Source organism: Pavona decussata, unplaced genomic scaffold (genome assembly GCF_977016875.1).
Source record: "Pavona decussata unplaced genomic scaffold, jaPavDecu1.1 SCAFFOLD_67, whole genome shotgun sequence".
NCBI classification, from domain to species: Eukaryota; Metazoa; Cnidaria; class Anthozoa; order Scleractinia; family Agariciidae; genus Pavona; species Pavona decussata.
The window spans coordinates 3,516,694-3,536,152 of NW_028145486.1; the positions used below are offsets into that span (position 1 = coordinate 3,516,694).

Below are 19,459 nucleotides of genomic sequence, written 5' to 3' on the forward strand. Positions count from 1 at the left end.
TGCCAATTTTCAAATTCTTTTTCATCAACCGATTCAAATCCTCCAACAGGCAAAGGCTCACACATTGCCCAGCCATAAAGGTTGTTTGCGTCAAGATAAGGGATAAATGTTGAAGGTTTTTCTGGGTTGAAATCTTTTCCCAAGACTCCGGATGAGTCGACGCTTCGCTTCATGTATGTGTTGTTTGCTTTTCCAAGTCTGTTTGAAATCACTGAAACACCACCTCTTGTTCCTTTTTCAATCATTTGAAGCATGTCAATGTCAGTGAGGAGTGCTAGCTTGACTTTGGTTTTTTTCAAAGCTGCATCCCATGCAAGGCCAGGAGATGTGAAATACCATGCTGGATCGAGTTCATAGTTTTCAAGGCAAACGTTTCTGAATTCCTCAAAAACATCAGCAAGAAGAAGAACATCTGTTTTGAGATAGAGATCGTGATAATCTCCCATGTTTTTGCAGTTGAAAGTTTTCCAAACTTTTTGCGCATGCTCGAAGTCTTGTTGTGTGATGTGTTCATCGTTGAGTTTTGAATAAAATTTTTCTTTTGGGGGAAGATTTGTTTCTTGAAATTTGTTGAAGTTGTCCATGTAGTCATAAGGATAAATTCCCTTTTTTGAAAGAAGGTTAAGTTTTTCTCCGAGTTCTTCTTTTTCTTCTTCAGAAAGTGGAGATTCTTTCAGGGTTTTTTGTCTTTCCTTGATTTTTTCTTTCAAAGACTTTTTTTTGTTTGAATCTTTTTGTCTCTTTCCAGATTCTTGACCAATGCATCAAGAGAAGATGCCATGAATTTGAAACTGTCAACGAATCTGATGTCGTGTTGGATCAAATGTTCTTTTCCGTCTTTGTCAATCCAGCTTCCAACAACTATCTTTTTTGTGAATGAAATGTATTTTTCTTCATTGTTTGGAATGCATCTGATGTCTCCTTCAGTTTTTCCAAGATTTTTGATGAAAAGATGAGCATCATAGTTTTGAAGATTGTGAAAAATCACTGGAGTGAACCATTGCTTTCTGTATCTGAGATTGCATGAGTTGTGAGCTGCTCCATGGAATTTACCAGTGAAATGACAGTGATCTCTTACTTTTTTTTCATTTCGAGCTTTGCTCGGATTCCCCGAAGGGGAATCTTCTTCGAATTCTTCTTGGCAGATCCAACATTTTGTTGATTCGTTAAAATCTTTCCAATCATTTTGTGACATAATCAAGGGTTTTGGTTGAATATTTTGAATCCTTGTGATATCATCTTCAATCATTTCAACAAAGATTTGAGAAATATCTTCTTCCTCATTTTTTTTCATTCGATATGTCACAGTTTTTGAAAGCTTTTCATCAAAAGAGCATTTTATGTGATAACAAAACCCGCATGGTTTGTGTTTTTGGAACTGGTTTGTGAAACAGTTTTTTGGATTTGGTTGACATCCTCTGATTGGTTCAACAAGAGACTCAAAGTCAGCGAAGATGACAAATGGCATTTTTTGTGAGCAAATGTGATTCTCGAATTCGACAAAAGTTCCCTCTTCTGGCATTTCGATGAATTCATTGCTTTTGCAAATTTCTTTGTGAATTCCGAGTTTTTCTCTTGTTTGAAAAGCGTTCAAGCATCTGAAACAAATGTGAACTGATCCATGGTGTTTTGTGAGTTGTTTTGACAATGACGGCTCATGTCTTTGATGAGACAATGATGCTTTTTTACATCAAGGCACGAAGTGCCGTCTCCTTCGGAGACCTCAGCAATCAAAAGAAGATTGATTTGGTGTTGCCTTTCTGGAGCTGCGCTCCGACTCCCCCTTGGGGAGTATTCTTCACCTTTGAAAAGCCTGAGAGTATAAACAATTCCGTCAAATCCAAAGACATTTATTGAAATGTTTTGGTTCAAATTTTCAAAATGTGCTATTTGTTTCAAATCAATTGGAAATTTGAGACCATTCCAATTGATTCTTTTTGAATTTTCTCTGAGATTTTTGTCAATTCTTTCAGGATTCTTATTGACAGGAAAAAGAGCTCTTGTTACACACCATTTGAAACATTCATTATCATCATTTTTCATGTTGATAATTGCTTTTTTGTTTGCGAGAACTTTTGGCAATGGGATATATGATCTCCCTCTGAGGGGAATGAATTGTGTAATTTGAACGTCAAGTGAAATAACTCTTTTAAGAACCCAGTTTGAGCCTTGATTAGTGAAATTTTGAAATCTTTCTTCGATTGTTTCAATCATGGAGTCAAAGATTTCTGATTCATTCGTCCCTTCAAGATTTTCAATTGTTTGGGAATGAAAATATGGATACGCAGTTAAAACATTTCCGTTGGTCAAATCAATTCTTGTCATCTCGCAATTGAGAATGAGTCTCACCCTTGTTTGTCGATTTTCTCTCATCAATCGCAAAACATCTGGTTTGACAAATTGCAAAAATTCACTTTCGTCAAAATTACCTTCTGTTTCAATTCGAAATTGCCTTGCAAAACCACTCAATGCTGGACCTGTTTCTGTTATTTTTGCTCTTATTCTATTGATTTCTTTCAATTTTGTGATTTTTTCGTCTTTTTCGATTTCTTCTGGTGTTGATATTTTGATTTTTGGAGGATGACTTCTCGTTGACCTCCTCAATCCAAGCATTTCCTCGAGTTCTCTGATTTCTTGGCGATTTTTTTCTTCTTCATTTGCCTCTTTTCTTCTTTGTCTTTTTTCTGGATTTTTTTGCACTGCTCTTGTTGGTTGGAGAATTTGTGAATTTATTTCTGGAACTGGTTCATCGAAAATGGGTGTGAGGTTTCGAGATCTTTCTCGTTCTCTTTCCTGACCTTGATTGATAACATCAATTAATTCTGCTTTTCTCAAGCGACTGAATCTTCTCAGTCCAAGCCTTTTTGCTTCAGCTTTTAATTCTGGAACTTTCAGTCTGTCCATTTCATATAATTTATAAAAAAAAAAATTTTTTGAAAAATTTTTATAAAAAAAATTTTTTTTGAAGTCTTTTGAAATTTTTCATAACCTTAGGATTTTTTATTGGGAAATGTGGGTAAATTTTTAAGAATGAGTAGTGGCACTTTTTTAAACACTTTTTTTTGAAAAAGTGTCCCATATTTTGGTATTTTTTGAAAAAAGTGTCACTACTCTTAGGTATTTATTTTTTATTTTTTAATTTTTCAGTTTTTCTGGTGTGATTTTTTGGTTTTATGCTGAATTTAGTGTAAGAGTTAGGGCTTTTGAAAATGAGCTAGTATGCTCCTTTTATTGCTACTAAGTGCAAGAATGGAGATTTTTCGTTAAATCTGAGCAAAGTTACATGTTTTTTCAGAAAGGCCGGGGTCGTCAACTCAATTAGTGAAAAAAAAAAAAACGTGAAAATTTTTTTCATGACGCATCAGAATTCTCTAATCCATTCTGTAGAGAATAATTTGACAATCATTTTAGTGTAAGAATGGAGATTTTTCGTTGAATCTGAGCAAAGTTATAGGTTTTTTCGTTTTTTTCCACGAAATGTGGTGCGGTAACAATTGTCTCTCAAGTATTTTGAATCTTTTTGTCAGTTAATGCGTCTTTTTCTTAAAGATTTCCAGAGAAATGTCCTACATTCCATTCAAATGCCAAGCTTTACAAAGGAATTCGAACGCATGTTTATTTCTTTCTCGGAAATAATAGTCACGCGTGACATGGATTGACTGTAACAAACGAGCATGGAAGGCGGCGGGGGTGTTTATAGTAAGTTCATGCACATTCTAGTTCAAGAATTTGTTAGTTCAAGGAAATATATTGTCTCGAACCTTGTATTTTTTGCCTCATTTCGTTTCTTAGGAGAATAAAAGGTAGTCAATTTACGGAACTGCATCGAGTGTTGTCACCGATGACCTATCCTAAGCTAGCAAGCTTTAGAGACTTAACTTTTTTATATTGGCTTTAATCCTTATTTGACCCACAAATGACCTGTGATGTTGAAAAGAAAAAAGAAAAGAAAAAAAAGAAAAAATAAAGAAAAAAATGACCCCGACCCCGACCCCGCGTTTTACTGACACCCGAGCTTTTACCTTTAGCACTGGTGGCCTTATTTGTTGTTGGCGATTTTTACTTGGGCGGAGCACCAAGTTATAAAATAGGCACTCGAAGGAGTGCATGTGGTTTCAGCTACCATAATGAAAAGTTGTTGTCTGTGTTCGAGTGACCCTAAAAAAGGTTATTGTAAGAAAATGAAAGGGAACCTCTTCAAAGATCAATAAATGATAAAAGGCAGTCTATGACTGCATGTGGCTACTGCCTTAATTTTGTAGAATATTGCAGTCTAGTTGCAGTATAAAAGCAATGTTATATAAAATTCAGAGCAGTTAATGAACAGTTCTAATCAGTGCCAAAATGTGCAGCGTAATTTGATTGTTTGTTTACACTTTTTACACAGGGGACAGAAATAGATATGGTTGGGATCTCTCATGGTTTACATCGCTGTTTACATAAGATCGCATGGTCACAAGAAATTGCGTGAATCAAGACACACAGATAAACAAACAATAAGCTTTTTTAATTGAAAAATTTATTCAGACAGACCTGTGTTCATGCCTAAAAACGAAATCCATACAATTTTCGCCTCGAGTGAAGCTTCGTGAAGCGATCCAAGCGAATTGCGGGTCACTATTGTAAAGCACAATTTCTCGACTGTATTAAACTGAAAACGTTTCTCGAAAATTTTGCCAAAGCTATTTGAAATATGGCAAATCGATCAGTTTAACATAAAGCACGGTAAAATTCACATTAATTTTAAACCTGTAGTATTTTGTAAAGTGGATTTCCAGGAGCACACACTCGCGAGAACGTCTACAGCTCATGTGATGATTTGCAGATCTTGTTTTGCGATCGCACATGTTTCGCCTTGATACACTCTCGAACAGGAATTTCTTAGCTATGAACTCACTGATTTCCTCTTTTTAAGCAGCCGAGTGTTCCTTAGAAGTTGTTCTGGTGATTTACAGTATTGAAAACCTGTGTTTTCCTTCCGAGAACCACAAACTGCCACCTTGAAAATCCACGCGTGAGAGATTCGGCAGCCATTTTGAATTGAATACAAGGATCTTCCGTACAAATAAAGCCGACTGAGATCTCGTAACCTGTCGTGGTGAGCTTTCGGCATTCCGAACCTTGACGGAAAATGGACTCACTTTGCGATCGCACATGTTTTCGACTTCACACAATCTCGAACAGGAATTTTTTCGCTATGAACTCACTGACTTTTTAAGCAGTCGAGTGTTCCTTACAAGTTGTTCTTTTGATTTACAGTATTGAAAACCTGTGTTTTCCTTCCAAGAACCACAAACCGCCATGAGAGACCTGGCAGCCATTTTGAATCTTCCGTACGAATAAAGCCGACTCAGATCTCGTAACCTGTCATGGTGAACCGTCGGCATTCCGAACCTTTACGGAAAATGGACTTACTTACTTGCTTGCTTGCTTGCTTGCTTGCTTGCTTGCTTGCTTGCTTGCTTGCTTGCTTGCTTGCTTGCTTGCTTGCTTGCTTGCTTGCTTGCTTGCTTACACAACACAACGACAATGTAGGTTTCAGCTTCAGAAGCTGAAACCACAAAAATAGGATTTCTTCGTATACGCCAAATTGCAGTGATCTAGTGCGCGTGCGCTACGTGTTGGCCGAGTCTGCGAGTCTGCATGTATTCATCATAAGCCGCCATTACGGGACAAAAAACAAGGACGTAAAATTAACACAACGAATATCGTATTCTTAAAAGAAAACAGCTAGTATGTGTGTTGTCTGCTAACTCCTTCCATTGAACGAAACTAAGGGGCAACTTTCCTTTTAGGACGGATATTTCCCAAAAATTCGACTTCAATTAACCTCAGACGCTCTTTTGGCTCTTTTCGATAAATCCCCATTCGGTGTCAAACGTAATCGATAAGATCAGGCCGTAAACACTGAATTTACATACAGCCGAGCAAAACATTTCATCTCTCTGGCCGCAATATAAAAAAGAAAACGTTCAATTAACTTTAAAGATTCAAGACCATTCCGTGGGTGAAAGGCTTAGGGTAAAGTAGGAAACTAAAACTAAAGCTTCGAAAATAAATTTCATTCGGGGTCCAGTGTGAGCGATAAGATCTATTCACCAGAACTGAAAGTTTGCTAATGCACAGTGACAATCAACGCTTGACGAATTAATTTCTTTATTTACGTTCACTTGGATAAAACCAAAAATGTGATCCTCACGGGAAAACAGGGAAAAAGGCGAACGCACGGGCACGCCAAATTGACACGCTAAACGTAGAATCTGAAAAAAAAAATCTTTCCTTCGGAGTCGAGTGTTAGCGATAAGATCGATTCATTGGAACATCGAAAACGCCGAAAATTTGCATATTCATACCAACAACAACCGAGTACCACAACGCTAAACGCATTTTTATTTTTACGTTGGATAAAGCCAAAATAGCAACTTTAGCACCCAGGCTTTAGCAAACTGAAAGCCCCTTCCGATGTTACAAAACGTTGAAAGAAGCCGTCGTTTGGATGCAGAAAGGAATTGCCACGCTGAAAACACCGTGAAGAAATTGGTCACGTGCTAGGCGACCAAAATCGTTCAAGTGTATCAAGTTTCATCCGGCGACGCGGCACTCAGAAAGAAAATATTTTCGGCGGTTCTTGGAAGGAAAACTGGACGGTTTCTGCTTGTTATTCAATTGCCACGGGAGCTGCAGTGTCTTTCCACTTTATAAACTCAGCTTCTTTCATTTAAAGCCCTTTTAAATCCTGGAAACACTCTCTTTTGTGTCATGATATTTTGTCCATTGGCAATCACGCAAAACCACGAAAAGAATGAACGTACACTTCGACCTTTGCGTTGCCTTCCAGTGCGAGTGAAGTTTATTTTCTTTTCTGCGTGTTTAATAAACAAATAACTGTAGACATAATTTGAAATAGTTCATTCTTTGGTCACTCACAGAGCGCTTTGATTTTCTCATTAAAGATTAAATTTGAGGAAATTTTGTTGGATATTTGTCAGCGAGAAAACCTGTCGAACATGTCTCATAAATGGCAAGATCAAGCACCGCGGCATAATGCCCAAACGAGCGCAGATTATTCGGAACTTACGGACGTGCAGCCATCTTTGACAGGTTTGAGCACTGGTGGCGCTTTGCAGCAACATGTTATTGCCAGTCCCCGGACTTCAAAGAAGAGGAGTTTTCTACATGCATTGAGCAAGGGGTCACAAAGAAAAGGAACAGTAATCACCGGGCCGATGAATCAAGATGGTATGGCGGAGGAAGCTTTCGAAGTAAGTTGATTTAACTTGCATTGTTCATGGGAGAGGTGTTAACGTGTTATAAGTCGAAGTCAGTTTAATCGAAGGTTAGTACCTTTCTTCACGCTTACAAAATTTGTATTGGCGTATGTTCAAAATGTTTTCCATCGGGAAAAATGTGAAAAAGTAATATCACATTCGGAATCTGATTGATTAACGCAAACTCTATCCGTTATAATTTGCAACGAGTTTTAATTTTAAGACTAACAGCTGTACATTTAAGTTTGTCCTTATCTGACTCAGTGCTTTGTTTAGACCTAAGACAAAAAGAAAGGTGTTAGTAGTTAAGATAAGGTTTCATAAATAGTTTTTGACCTTTTTATTTTAATTATCAACATAATTTTAACTAAAAAGTTAGTAATTTGAATTCTTTTCGTGGAGAATTTTCAATTGGTTCTTTTGATATAAAACAACTTCACTGTAGTTGCCAGCCATTTATTTCATTAACAGCATAACGTTTACTGAAGAGTAATTTCTATAAGTTATTTTTCATTTGCTACATTATTTGAATAGTAGTTTTCGTAGTGATATATTGCTTCAGTTCTCATTTTGAAATATAGTATTTAATTTGCAATGAGGGTTTACTAACAGCTGTACATTTAAGTTTGTCTAAACATAACTCAGTGTTTTGTTTAAACCTATGGCAAAAAGAAAGGTGTCAGTTAAGATAAGGTTTCATAATACTTTTTTTCTCTTTTATTTTGAAACTTAACATAATTTTAACTAAAAAGTTAGTAATTTGAATTCTTTTCGTGGAGAATTTTCAACTAGTTCTTTCAAGATAAGTTGCCAGCCATTTATTTAATTAACAGCATGACGTTTACTGAAGAGTAATTTGTATAAGTTATTTTCATTTGCTACATTATTTTAATAGTAGTTTTCGTATGGTATCAGTTCTCATTTTGAATTGATGTAAATTGATGTACAGTAATGAACAGTTGAAGGTTTAACTTTATCTTACTTGTAGTTAATTATTTAGCAGGCAATGGTTACCAATTGTTTTTTAGACTTCATCACTGTATATAGGTTGAAACTTTATAGAACTGTCTGATAAAATTTAAAATTTTGGCACATTACATATGCTGCAGTGGGCCGTGGGTAAAACAAGTTATCAATTTATAAATATTATTGTAGGCCTTAATAAGTTACCATGCAAATTTTTGCAAAACGCACTTGCTTTTTTTTTTTTTTTTTTTCAAAACAAAACCACTTGCTTTTTTAAATTTTCCATACATTTATAATCTGCAATTTTCTTTTCAAAAATGCTAAATTTTTATTTTACGAAATAACTCAGTATGGTTTCAAACTACAAGCTGGAAACTTTACTCAACAGTGAAAAAATTTCTTACCTTTCAGCATACAAGAATAATTTTTGGTTCTAATCAAAGGCCATGATTTCTCAGACCTTACAGTCAAACTTGTTCCTCCCAAAACAATTGATTATATTAAGAAAATGTATCAACTGGTAATTTCATGCTCAATTTTCTTGCCTTCCCATCCAAGATAGTGTTTACCATTAAAAAGTCTAATTTTCCCTGGCAGATTGTACAATGTACTTCTTTTTCCTTCTTTGTTTGGGCTGTTGGTCCTTAACTTTTTTTTTTGCACATAATTTGTAAACATTAGTTAAACAACTGGTACATCAGGTAATTAATATGATCTCTTTCTCTCCATCTAGTCTATGATTGGGCCTCTCTTTTAACTTTGGATATAAGCTATCTTGTATATAAGTTAATGTTGTTGTTTGTAATATTTAAATTTTTTGTAGGAGGCTAAAGAAGGTGATGCTGAAAGGATACGAATCATGAAAATGGTGAAGGTGGGAATAAGAACATTTACCTTAATATTATTTTAATATGCATTGTGTGGTTCCAGAAAACATCCATACCCCCACTACAGAGGGATTGGAGATTCCAGAGGGGTGGGGGGTTGGGGCTTATTGGCCCAGGAAATTCCAGAGGGGATGAGGGGTGAATGGTTAGATTACTTAGTTTGTCAGACATAGTTGTTCAAAATTGTAACTTAACAACTTTGTAGATATTTCTCTGAAGACGTTACTTTGTTTAACTGTTTTAAAGAACCCTTATTGCATTAAAAACATGTTTCCCTTCTCTAAAAAGCCTTTGTAAGTGAAGTGGTCTGTATTTGAGGAATTTCTAAGGGGGTGGGGGTTAAAAAAGATACTTCAAAAATGGAAAATCCTGGGAGGTGGAGGGGGGTCCAATGTAAAATTCCCTACGTGGTGGGGGTATGGATATTTTCTCTCTTTTGCAATTTCCAGCCACCTTCCATGGGGTGAATACATGTGAATATTTTCTGCAACACAAGTTTTCAAGCAAGTTTGAGGGAGGACTTAATAAAGGGTGGCAAGACAAGTGGAGGGAGGGAGGTTGATAGAGAGGGAAGGCTCAATTAATTTTGCAAACTGCAGTTCAGTAACAAAAAAAGTAGGAAACAGACCAGAGTTATAGTAAATTAAAAGTAGTGTTGGATGATAATGTCTAATGTTTTGAGGGCAGGGCATTGGTCACGTTTCCAAAGATCAAGAACATTACTAGCCTACGGGTGATCAGTGTTCCAAGCTTCCAGCAAGTAAACGAACTGTACTTTAGTTGGTACACATGAAGTGTTACATTCATGATTAATTACTATTAATAATACCATGTGTTATTTTGTTAATTTGGTTATGAAGGAAAATTGGGAAGCAGGGGTGAAGGGAGGGGAGGGAGAAGGGGCTTAATGACTTTCTTCCTCTAAACAGAGCAGGCTTATTTGAGAGGGTAGGCTTAGCAGAGGATTTACAGTATTGGCTTTTCCACACTTTATCAACAGGAAGGTAAATTGTCTGTTGAAGATGCTATGGAGCAGGCAAAGAATCTTGGAATAATGACATCTGCTGAGCCAACCAATGATGATGGAAATGCAGAGGAAAAGATCTTCAACTTTGGAGTGTACAAGTATGGAAGGGACAGGACAAGTCTTTCAAGGAGAATTTTACAGGTGTGATCGGTGATTTTTAATTTTTAATCGAAAGGGTGCCTGGAAAAAAGCCCTAAGTGACTTCTGATAAACTGCTAGAATCTCCTTCCAAATTTTGTTTTTTTTGCTTGTGAAATAAAAGGAGAATTTGAGCTTACATCAAAAGTCACTACTAGGGCCTTATTCCATGCACCCCTTCAATTTTGAACATGTACATCTCACATAAGTCATCTTTAAAATTGATTCAAACAGTAACAAAGTAAAATTTATTACTTTAAACATCAAATGAAACTAAATGGACAGCACCAACTTGATGACATCTAGCATGATAATTCTGATAAAAACCTGTTCATGCAAATTAGCAACACATAATAGAGAATCAAGACATTTTCTTTGCTTCCTTAGAGTGGCAGAAAGATGAGTAGAACTTTGGAATAACAAGAAACTATTGGAAAACACATGCCACAGACAAATGCTTCTATTTTAAATGCTACATGTATTTCATTTGAAATTTCTGTAAGATGAAATTTCTGTAAGATGAATTGGTTCAGAATCTATTTATTCCACAAAACATGGATTAATTAAAAATAAAAAAAACATTCTCTCTTTCCTTTATAAAATAACTTTTAGATAATTACGCATGTTTCCTTAGAGTTACAGAATCATGGTTTTTATCCTTTCAGCTCAGATTTCAACATGCTTAATTTTTCTTGCTGTTTTCTCTGTAATTGATGCAAATTATCCTCGGGGAAGACATTAGACACATGGCGGCAAAAGGAATTTCCAGCAAACAAGGCTTAAAATTTTGTGGCCAACTGTCAATGTTTATCTTGCACCACACATCAAACGAGTTAGAACGCTGACAAGAGCAACTTTACCCTTTGGTGACCCTTACTTTGAAAAATTTATTTCTTATATATCTCTTTTAGTTTGACTTTCAAGAAAAGGTTCTCTGCATCATTCAGAAAGGGAACAGAAACAAAAAGTTTGCATTCAGTGACCTCAGAGGTTTTGACAGCGAGGTGAGTCCAAGGAAGGAGGATGTGCATGTGAAAGTTTCCTTTATAAGTAAAATTTAATACAATATTAAGTTTTAACCAGAGAACTGTGCAGTGAGTGTACACCAGATTGGAACAAAAAGAAGACCACAGGAAAGTGAAGAGGATTGCATTTACAGTCATGCTTCATTACACATGACACATATTTTTATGAAATTTGAGTGGAGTTTTGAAATGTACATGTCAGTTTTGAACATGGCCAGCAAGATTTCAGAGTTCACATAGAAATTTCCCTAGACTAGTTTATTGACAGTATATAAAGCTATGAATTACAGTACATTATATGGCATTAAGTATTTCAAAAATTAAAACATTCCAATATTATTGTTTCTCAATTATTTTGAATGTTTTTTTGAGTTAATGCTTCCTTTTCGGAAAGATTTACAGAGAAATCTTCAAGATTCCATGCAAATGCCCGACATTACAAAAAGGAATTATAGAATTATATTAAAATTATATTTACTGACATTTATTGTAACGCAGTTAATTGTTGGCATTACTGTGCAGCTGGTGTTGAATCCATTTCCATGTGGTCTAATTTCAGGATGGCGTTAGGTTTTACATCTATTTTGACAGTGATTATGAACTTGATGCTGACAGTGTGGAAGAGAAGAATGAGGTCAGTGCTGTGTAATTTCATAGGATTTTATTTAGTGTAGAATCCTTTTGATCAGAAAGAGAGTTTGATGATAGATCAATCAATCAATCAATCAATAAACTTTATTTATCCACAGTAGACGTTATACCTAGAAAGCTTATGGGGCCATACCAATAAGAAAAGGATAAAAAAACAAAACAAAAATGCCATTATTTTCATCATAAAATCAGTAACTAATTTACATACTACAATATTACAAGTAATTGAAATTATAGCATCAGGGTATTTACATCACAAGATCATAACAACATTCCAAATTTCCTGACCTCCCGCTCTTAGCTACCACCTGATCCATATCTCAGATAAGTACAAAATCTAATCATAAGTATACAAAAATCTGTGTTGTATTGTGAAAGGTAACTCGGCTGAAAAGTTCAGTTCTCTAAGATCTGATGATTGCCAAGCCTTCTTCGTTAAAGTGCACCTAACAGCAGATCTTTTTAATCGGCGAAATAAATCTACTTTCTTTCTAAACTGTTCCAGCGAAAAATTTTTTTGAATTGGTTGAATCCCCGACTTTCTATGCGCTCTTGAAGTTGGGACTCTGTTGTTGCACTACCGCGTTTTAGGAAGCCTGGGACGAGCGCTGGTTATGACGTCACGCCAGGGACAACGCGATATCGATTACGTCTCTTTTTCGGTTTATTTCTTTGGGACTTACTCCACATAGTCCGTATCAGAACGTGTTCGTCTTCTTCTTTACGGTTATCAGAAGAGTCCAAGGAGCCCGATTCTGAAGATTCTGAGGAGATCGAGGAGGATTTAGAAGATTCGGATGACTCCGAAATGAATTACATCTTCGAAATCGAAATGGACGCTTATCGACAAGAAGCTTCAGCAAGCGCAAACTCATTTGATAACAGCGACCTCGAAGAAGACCTGTTTCAATACGGATGAGCCGCGTGCCGACCCGGAATGAACAGCCAGATACGAAACTCTTTATTTTGTTTCATCAGCAATACTTCTTTTTCTAAACACTACAAGTTTTAAGCTTTCGAAAGAGACCAAAATGAAACCATTTGGACAGGAATTCACAGATATATGAATTTTCGAGTGTGATAGTTCTGTTTGTTGTGAATAAATTTTGCGTTCGCGAGGTGCGGACACAAACAGCGCGCTTGGCGATTTCTTTTACAATTTCCATTCTACTTCGCTAACACTGTTTGATCTGTATACTAGAACATTTCAGTTAATTGCTGGATGCCTTAATTTTACTGTGCGAAACGAATGGAAGTCAAAATAATTTTTCGAAGTTATGAAGTATTAAGCTTCAGCGCTTGTCGAAAATTCGCCCGCAGCGACATTTCATCGGATGTTTTGGAGCTTACAAACGTTTTTTCTTAATACTGCACATCAGCAATACATCCTTTTCTAAATACTGCAATTGTTAAGCTTTCGAAAGAGACCAAAATGAAACGATTTGGACACGAATTCGCAGATATGAATTTTCGAGTGTGATAGTTCTGTTTGTTGTGAATTAATTTTGCGTTCGCGAGAGACGGACACAAAAAGCGCGCTGTGCGATTTCTTTTACAATTTCGATTCTACTTCGCTAAGACTGTTTGATCTGTGTACTACAACAGTTAAGTTATTTACCGGGTGATTTCTTTTTACTCGGCGAAAGGAATTGAAGTCAAAATAATACTTCAAAGTTATGAAGTCCCTAAGCGCTTTCGAAAAATTCGCCCGTTGTGACATTTCCTCTCGTGTTTACAAGGTTAAAAGCAGTTTTCTTTTACACATCGCGTCAGGGATGCTCCTTTTCCTATCCAGTGCATGTCTTAAGCTTTCGAAAGAGACCAAAATGAAACCATTTGAACACGAATTCGCAGAGATATGAATTTTCGCGTGTGATAATTATGTTTTTTCTGAATTAATTTTGCCTTAGCGAGGCGCGGACACAAACAACGCGCTCGGCGATTTCTGTCATAATTCCGATTGTACTTCGCTAACACTGTTTGATCTGAAGACTAGAACAATTTAGTTAATTGCTGGATGCTTTCTTTTTACTCTGCCAGGCGAATTGAAGCCAAAATAATTTTTCAAAGTTATGAAGTCTTTAAGCGCTTTCGAAAAATTCGCCCGCAGCGACATTTCCTCTGATGTTTTGAAGCTTAAAAACGTTTTTTTTTATTATATAGCCCATCAGCAATACATCTTTTTCTAAACACCATAAGTGTCTTAAGACCTATAGAAACGAAAGTAGGACGAAAGAATCGAATGAAGGGAAGAAATTGGTTTCACAACATTGGAAAATATACAAAGAATCGAAGATTTTCTCACCTTCCTATTGCTTCGGTCAGACTGAGGCACATCGACTGGGGCTCCAACGGCATGAATTGTTGGCCAGACAGTGAATCCCATCTCATCTTTTATTAAATGTGGCCAGGATGGTTTTACTTGGCCAGGTAAATCACCCCCCAGTGCGGACCTGTCTTGTGAAACAGTCCTTCTCAAAATGAGCGGAGCGAATGTGAGAATATTCCGTCGGTTCCCACTTCGCACGCTTGAGTTTTGCAAAATCCACCCGTCGTTTCTGTCTCTTCAAGGGAACGGGACGATCGTCACCATGATATGGTAGTAAATGGAGACCTTTCCCCTTTTCTAGGTTTGGTTCGTTACCACAGCCTCCAACAACACATCGGGAAGGCATATTAGGTCATGTAATTGCAAACGTTAAGTAGAAAGACTGGAAAGCGAACGATCCTTCGTCCCTGGCGTGACGTCACAGAGCAGCTCGATCCATTCCCCGCCAAAACACGGCCGCACAACAAAAATGGCGCGATTTTCAAACCTTCGCTGAAGCACCGAAAATCGAGGATTCAACCAAATCAAAAAAATTTTGCGCTGGAACACTTTAGAAAGAAAGTAGATTTATTTCGTCGAATAAAAAAATCTACTGTTAGGTGCACTTTAAGGCCTTTATTCCTGTGCCATTTGCAAGCGGTGAGAGGAGATTCCAGATGATAGCACCTCGGTACGCGATAGAGTTTTTCTTAAATGACACAAGATGTGCACAAAATGCTTGGTTTGGGTTAGAAATCTCTCAGACTGGCTCTCTATATCCTTTAATCTTTTTACATGCATGTTACTTGCATTGCTGAGCAACCTTTATTTACGTACAATGCAATAACTTCTGTCATATTAATTATTTTATTTTAATTTGTTTCCAGATTTGTCACCTACTGGACTCTATTGTGCAGCAGAATAGAGGAGATGAACCTGATGGTAAGTGAATTGAAAAGCTGTGAGCATTTTAAGAAGAAAAAATAAATGTGTTTTCCATCGTGTTGCTTTAATTCTAATGTATATCTCTCCATCAAGCATTTTGATTTTGGTTTTGTCTTTGGTATATCTGGAGAATGATAATGTTAATGTTTTGATTTAAAATGTACATTTTTGTAGATGGTTGTCAGTATTGAAATTTTTGCAAAAGTTATTACTAAAGTTGATGAGCTACTGTAATTAAAAATGAGTTGATGAGTAGTGCAATATTTTTGGAAGAAAATGCTAGTTTTTATTAAAAATAAAACATAAATTTATTGCCACAGTGAGAAATTTAATTCATGTTCAGTTGAATGGATACATGAATAAAATGTTATTAATTTTAGGAATGTTTGAAGCAACATCACTAGATGGAGGAAGAATAATCAAGGAAGGGCAGATTGAGAAGAAGGGCCACAGTGCAGCATTTATGATGTGGCCGAGGTAATGAAGATTCATGTCATGTTTAACAAAACCTTCAGGGCCCAGTTGTTCGAAGCCCGATTAAGCTAATCCTGGATTAACATGAACTTTGATTCGAGTTTAATTACTAATCGGTGAAGATTCTTCTAAAAGATTTTTGGCCCCCAGTTTTGACTTAGACTTTTCTTGACCTTTAGCTTGAAATTAGGCTTTAAAACCACTTTTAAAGAGCGAGATGAAAACCTTGATTAACTTTTAATCGTAGATTAGCGTTAACTGGCTTTCGAACAACCCGGCCCAGGTTCTTATTAATATATACATTTCTATGCCAGCCCTTTAACTCACTCTGATATAAGTAATACACTGTGGAAACTCTCGCAAGCAGTCACCCCCGGGAAGCGAAAAAGGTGTCCATAACTGGATCAGAGCTGGCCACTGACGAGAATGGTTCTCCTAAGCAGCCATTAGAGGGGTAAGGGATAGATGGCCACTAACAGGAGCTTACCCAGATAACAATAAACACTGGGAATGTGAAAGTGTCTGTGGCCACTTAATGGAATTTGCGGGAATTTACAGACTCCCTTTTCTTTAACAGAATGAGAGAAGTCAGCCAAAAGTTTAAAGTTCTTTTGCCTTCTTTTTTTTCCCATCAGACGGTGGCTACGAATTCAGCAGGGAGAGCTATCATATTTTAAACTTGGTGAAGAAAACCAGGTAGTCATAAATGGATCATTAAATAAATATTATAATACATTTATTATACAATGGACAGTGTAAAACTTACACTTTGGTTGGTCTAGAGGAGTTGGGGATTAGAGTACAGAATATGATGCTTGAATGGCAAAAAAGTTCTCGCACCATCCTTGTAAGATTTTGCATAAATTGAGGTGTCAGATTGTTAGCTAATCACAACCCTTCCTAGCCTTGCGTTAGCCAGTAGCCGTGCTCTCTAGTAAGTTATAAACTCAGCTGTAATAAAAAATGACGTAATAAAACCAATTTTAGGTGTTAAATTAGAGTACACATGGACAGCCAAATAGAATCTATTTGTTAAATAGTTGTTTTTAACACTGATTTGTAAATTGGGGGAATCTCCTTGACTGGCTTTCCTAATCAATTTTAAGGCCAAAAGGCATCCAACATGCAGTCGATCCAATTTTTCAGCATCTGAGTAAATCTCTTTTTACTTGGTTTTAATTTCAGACAGCTTTGAACATTGTCAAACTGGGGCCTGGACTGGCAGAAGTGAAGAGTGTGGATCACAATGCTTTTGTAATCATAACAAGCAAGAAAGAATACAGGTAAATATAGAATGATTAATAAACCTTATCTACTGTTTATCTAACCCTTGATTGCCTCCTGTCCATTTTATGGTTTACACAACGTTTCTTGTTTGGTTACTGAAATGAAGAAATTAGCTCCTTTTTACTATCACAATGGTATTATAGAAAGACCTCCAGTTTCCAACGACTTTCTTTGTGGTTGTCCAACAGGTTAAAATGAACTGAAGTTTTAGTAATTCATTGCATTCGTATTAATCACATTAACCCTTTAAACTCTAACAGTGATCAGCATCAAATTTTCTCCTTGTAATATAAATGCTTATTCAACCCCTGAGGTCATGAGAATTAAGGATATGATCACCCAAGGTGAATTTTCTTGATATTTTAATAAGAAGAGACAGTAGGAGAATTTGTTCTTTTATATTAAGGGTTGAAGGGTACAGTCAATCATTCACTTTAACCAGTAAATAAATGGAATGCTTTAAACAAATTTTGTAGTTTTAAATAATGTACTGCTACAACAATCACTTAAAACCTGGTGAATTCTGTTTTTCAGTTTTCGTGTTTTGAACCTGAACAATGTAGGAGAGAATGCAGTGGAGAGAGAAAGGGATGCTTGGATTGAGGTTGTTTATTTTTAAATTTAATTAGTTTATTTTCTGTTTAATTAGTAACCACCTAGTTTTTCAATGAAAACAGAGAACATGTTAAGTGTGTTTCTAGTCACGTTCAAGGTTAAACATGAAAATATTACATTCATTCTTCTATTTTTGTTGCATTTCAGGCCATAACTGAGGCATCCCAGGTTAATTTTCGTAAGTCAAGAGTGATATCATTCCCTGATGAACAAGGTACAATCTGTGTGTATCTTTATTGCTAAGTGTGTATCTCAGTTCTTTTAACTGGCTGTTCGAGTATAACAGTTGTTTACAGGTCATTTAAGTGTTGAACATGGTAGGGATGTCAAAAGTGAGGGGGCCATATCATCTGAAGTCAGATGTGCCAATGTTTGAGGCAGGCTACTACTTTGACATTACTTTAACTTCATCTTCATAACTATTAAGAACAGTCTAGATTTGCTGTTTTAAGACATGTGGGATTCTTTGTCAATGTGTAGTTCCAGAAAAAAAGCCGTACTCCCCCATAGGAGGTATTTTATTCGCAAGAGCTTCCTATAATCCTCTTGAAATTGCATTAGATCTTCACATATTTCTTCAATTTTTTGGTCTTTAAAATCCCCCCGTGCCCTAAGCCCTGGAATTCCTATTCCCTTCAGGGGTGAGGGACATTTGGATATGGCCATTTCCATGGACATTTTCTGGAACTTCACAAAATTCATATTTATACCAGTTTCAGTTTATGATATTGTGGTTTGAGCATTGCTAAATTTTAGTGTTTGATTTTTGTAGCCATCACATCCTCTGTGGCAGATCAAGAAAAATATTTGAAAGATGTTGTCAAAACTCTGCAAAGGGTATGTTTTACTCATTACGTAATAGTTGATAAGTTGAGTTAGTAGCTCCAGAATATCCAGAGCTCTAGCTGGTAATTGTCTTCTGGGGATATTTGGATAAAGAGAGTAAAATGGGGAAATTGTTTGGTTCTTGGCTCAGGTTTTATGTACAGTGTGCCATAATTATGTATACTAAGTAACACTACCTTGAGCTGAAATACATGTCGGCTAGCTAGTAAAGGTTTGAAGATGTTGAAGTTTTGAATTAAACAGGCATGAACACTTGTAGATGACTCTTTTTCAAACTTGCATTAAACCCCAAACAAGTCTCCAATGCACTTGACATAAAATAAATGACTTAAAAAAAAATGAGTTCAAAGTTTTTTGGTGGCACATTGTATCTCTCTCAGGGAAATAATTTGAATATAATTATTGTCAAAAATTAAAACGACATAAAATTAAACATTTCCTACATTTCAGGAATTGGAGCAACTTGCATCTGTGTTATCAGTGGTCAATGCACCTATTCAAGCCACCGTCCAGGTGAACTTAATACGTAATTATGTTTATTGCTACTGGTTTTCAAAATTGCTCTCTCTCTCTCTCTTGATTTGGTTTACACATTGAATGTAAGTAGAAAATCTACTCCTAATTTTTACTGATGAATGTCGGCCTTCACCAACATGTGTTGCCCAGAAATGAAAATCGAAGTGCACATTGTTCCAAAAATATAATTATAATTTATTGTATCTGGGGCAATCAACTTGTCATTTGCGTATTAATTAAATTCCCAGCTTTTCTGTGTTTCCAGTTTCCGTCCTTGGCTACCCTGTGACAAGCACTCTGTTTGTGTTACTATCATCAACCGGTCATTCGTGTCTAAATCTATTCTCTACCAGGAAAGGGGAAGCACTCTGTGCAAGCTTACGTTCCTGGACAGCGGCACATCTTAAAACAGTCCTAACGATCTAGCTCACAAAGTCCCTCTTGAAAGAGTTGCAGCTGAGGACAGATCAGTGGGAAGCAACTATGAAATATAATTTAAAAATACC

At 36.3% G+C, this 19,459-nt stretch overlaps 1 protein-coding gene across 6 annotated transcripts in view; it reads left to right on the forward strand.

Annotated features, from left to right (window-relative positions):
• Positions 1–6,962: 6,962 nt before the first annotated feature.
• LOC146478141 (uncharacterized) overlaps positions 6,963–19,459 on the forward strand; it is a 29,417-nt gene continuing 16,920 nt past the window's right edge. For all 6 annotated transcript variants that reach the window (XM_085112819.1, XM_085112820.1, XM_085112821.1 and 3 more), the window contains exons 1-13: positions 6,963–7,262; positions 9,058–9,108; positions 10,122–10,289; positions 11,198–11,290; positions 11,871–11,945; positions 15,158–15,212; positions 15,596–15,692; positions 16,325–16,385; positions 16,875–16,972; positions 17,511–17,580; positions 17,739–17,805; positions 18,364–18,428; positions 18,888–18,950. In XM_085112819.1, the coding sequence (XP_084968945.1) occupies positions 7,008–7,262; positions 9,058–9,108; positions 10,122–10,289; positions 11,198–11,290; positions 11,871–11,945; positions 15,158–15,212; positions 15,596–15,692; positions 16,325–16,385; positions 16,875–16,972; positions 17,511–17,580; positions 17,739–17,805; positions 18,364–18,428; positions 18,888–18,950 (1,218 nt within the window). In that variant the 5' untranslated portion in view covers positions 6,963–7,007. The remainder of the gene's footprint in view (positions 7,263–9,057; positions 9,109–10,121; positions 10,290–11,197; positions 11,291–11,870; positions 11,946–15,157; positions 15,213–15,595; positions 15,693–16,324; positions 16,386–16,874; positions 16,973–17,510; positions 17,581–17,738; positions 17,806–18,363; positions 18,429–18,887; positions 18,951–19,459) is intronic.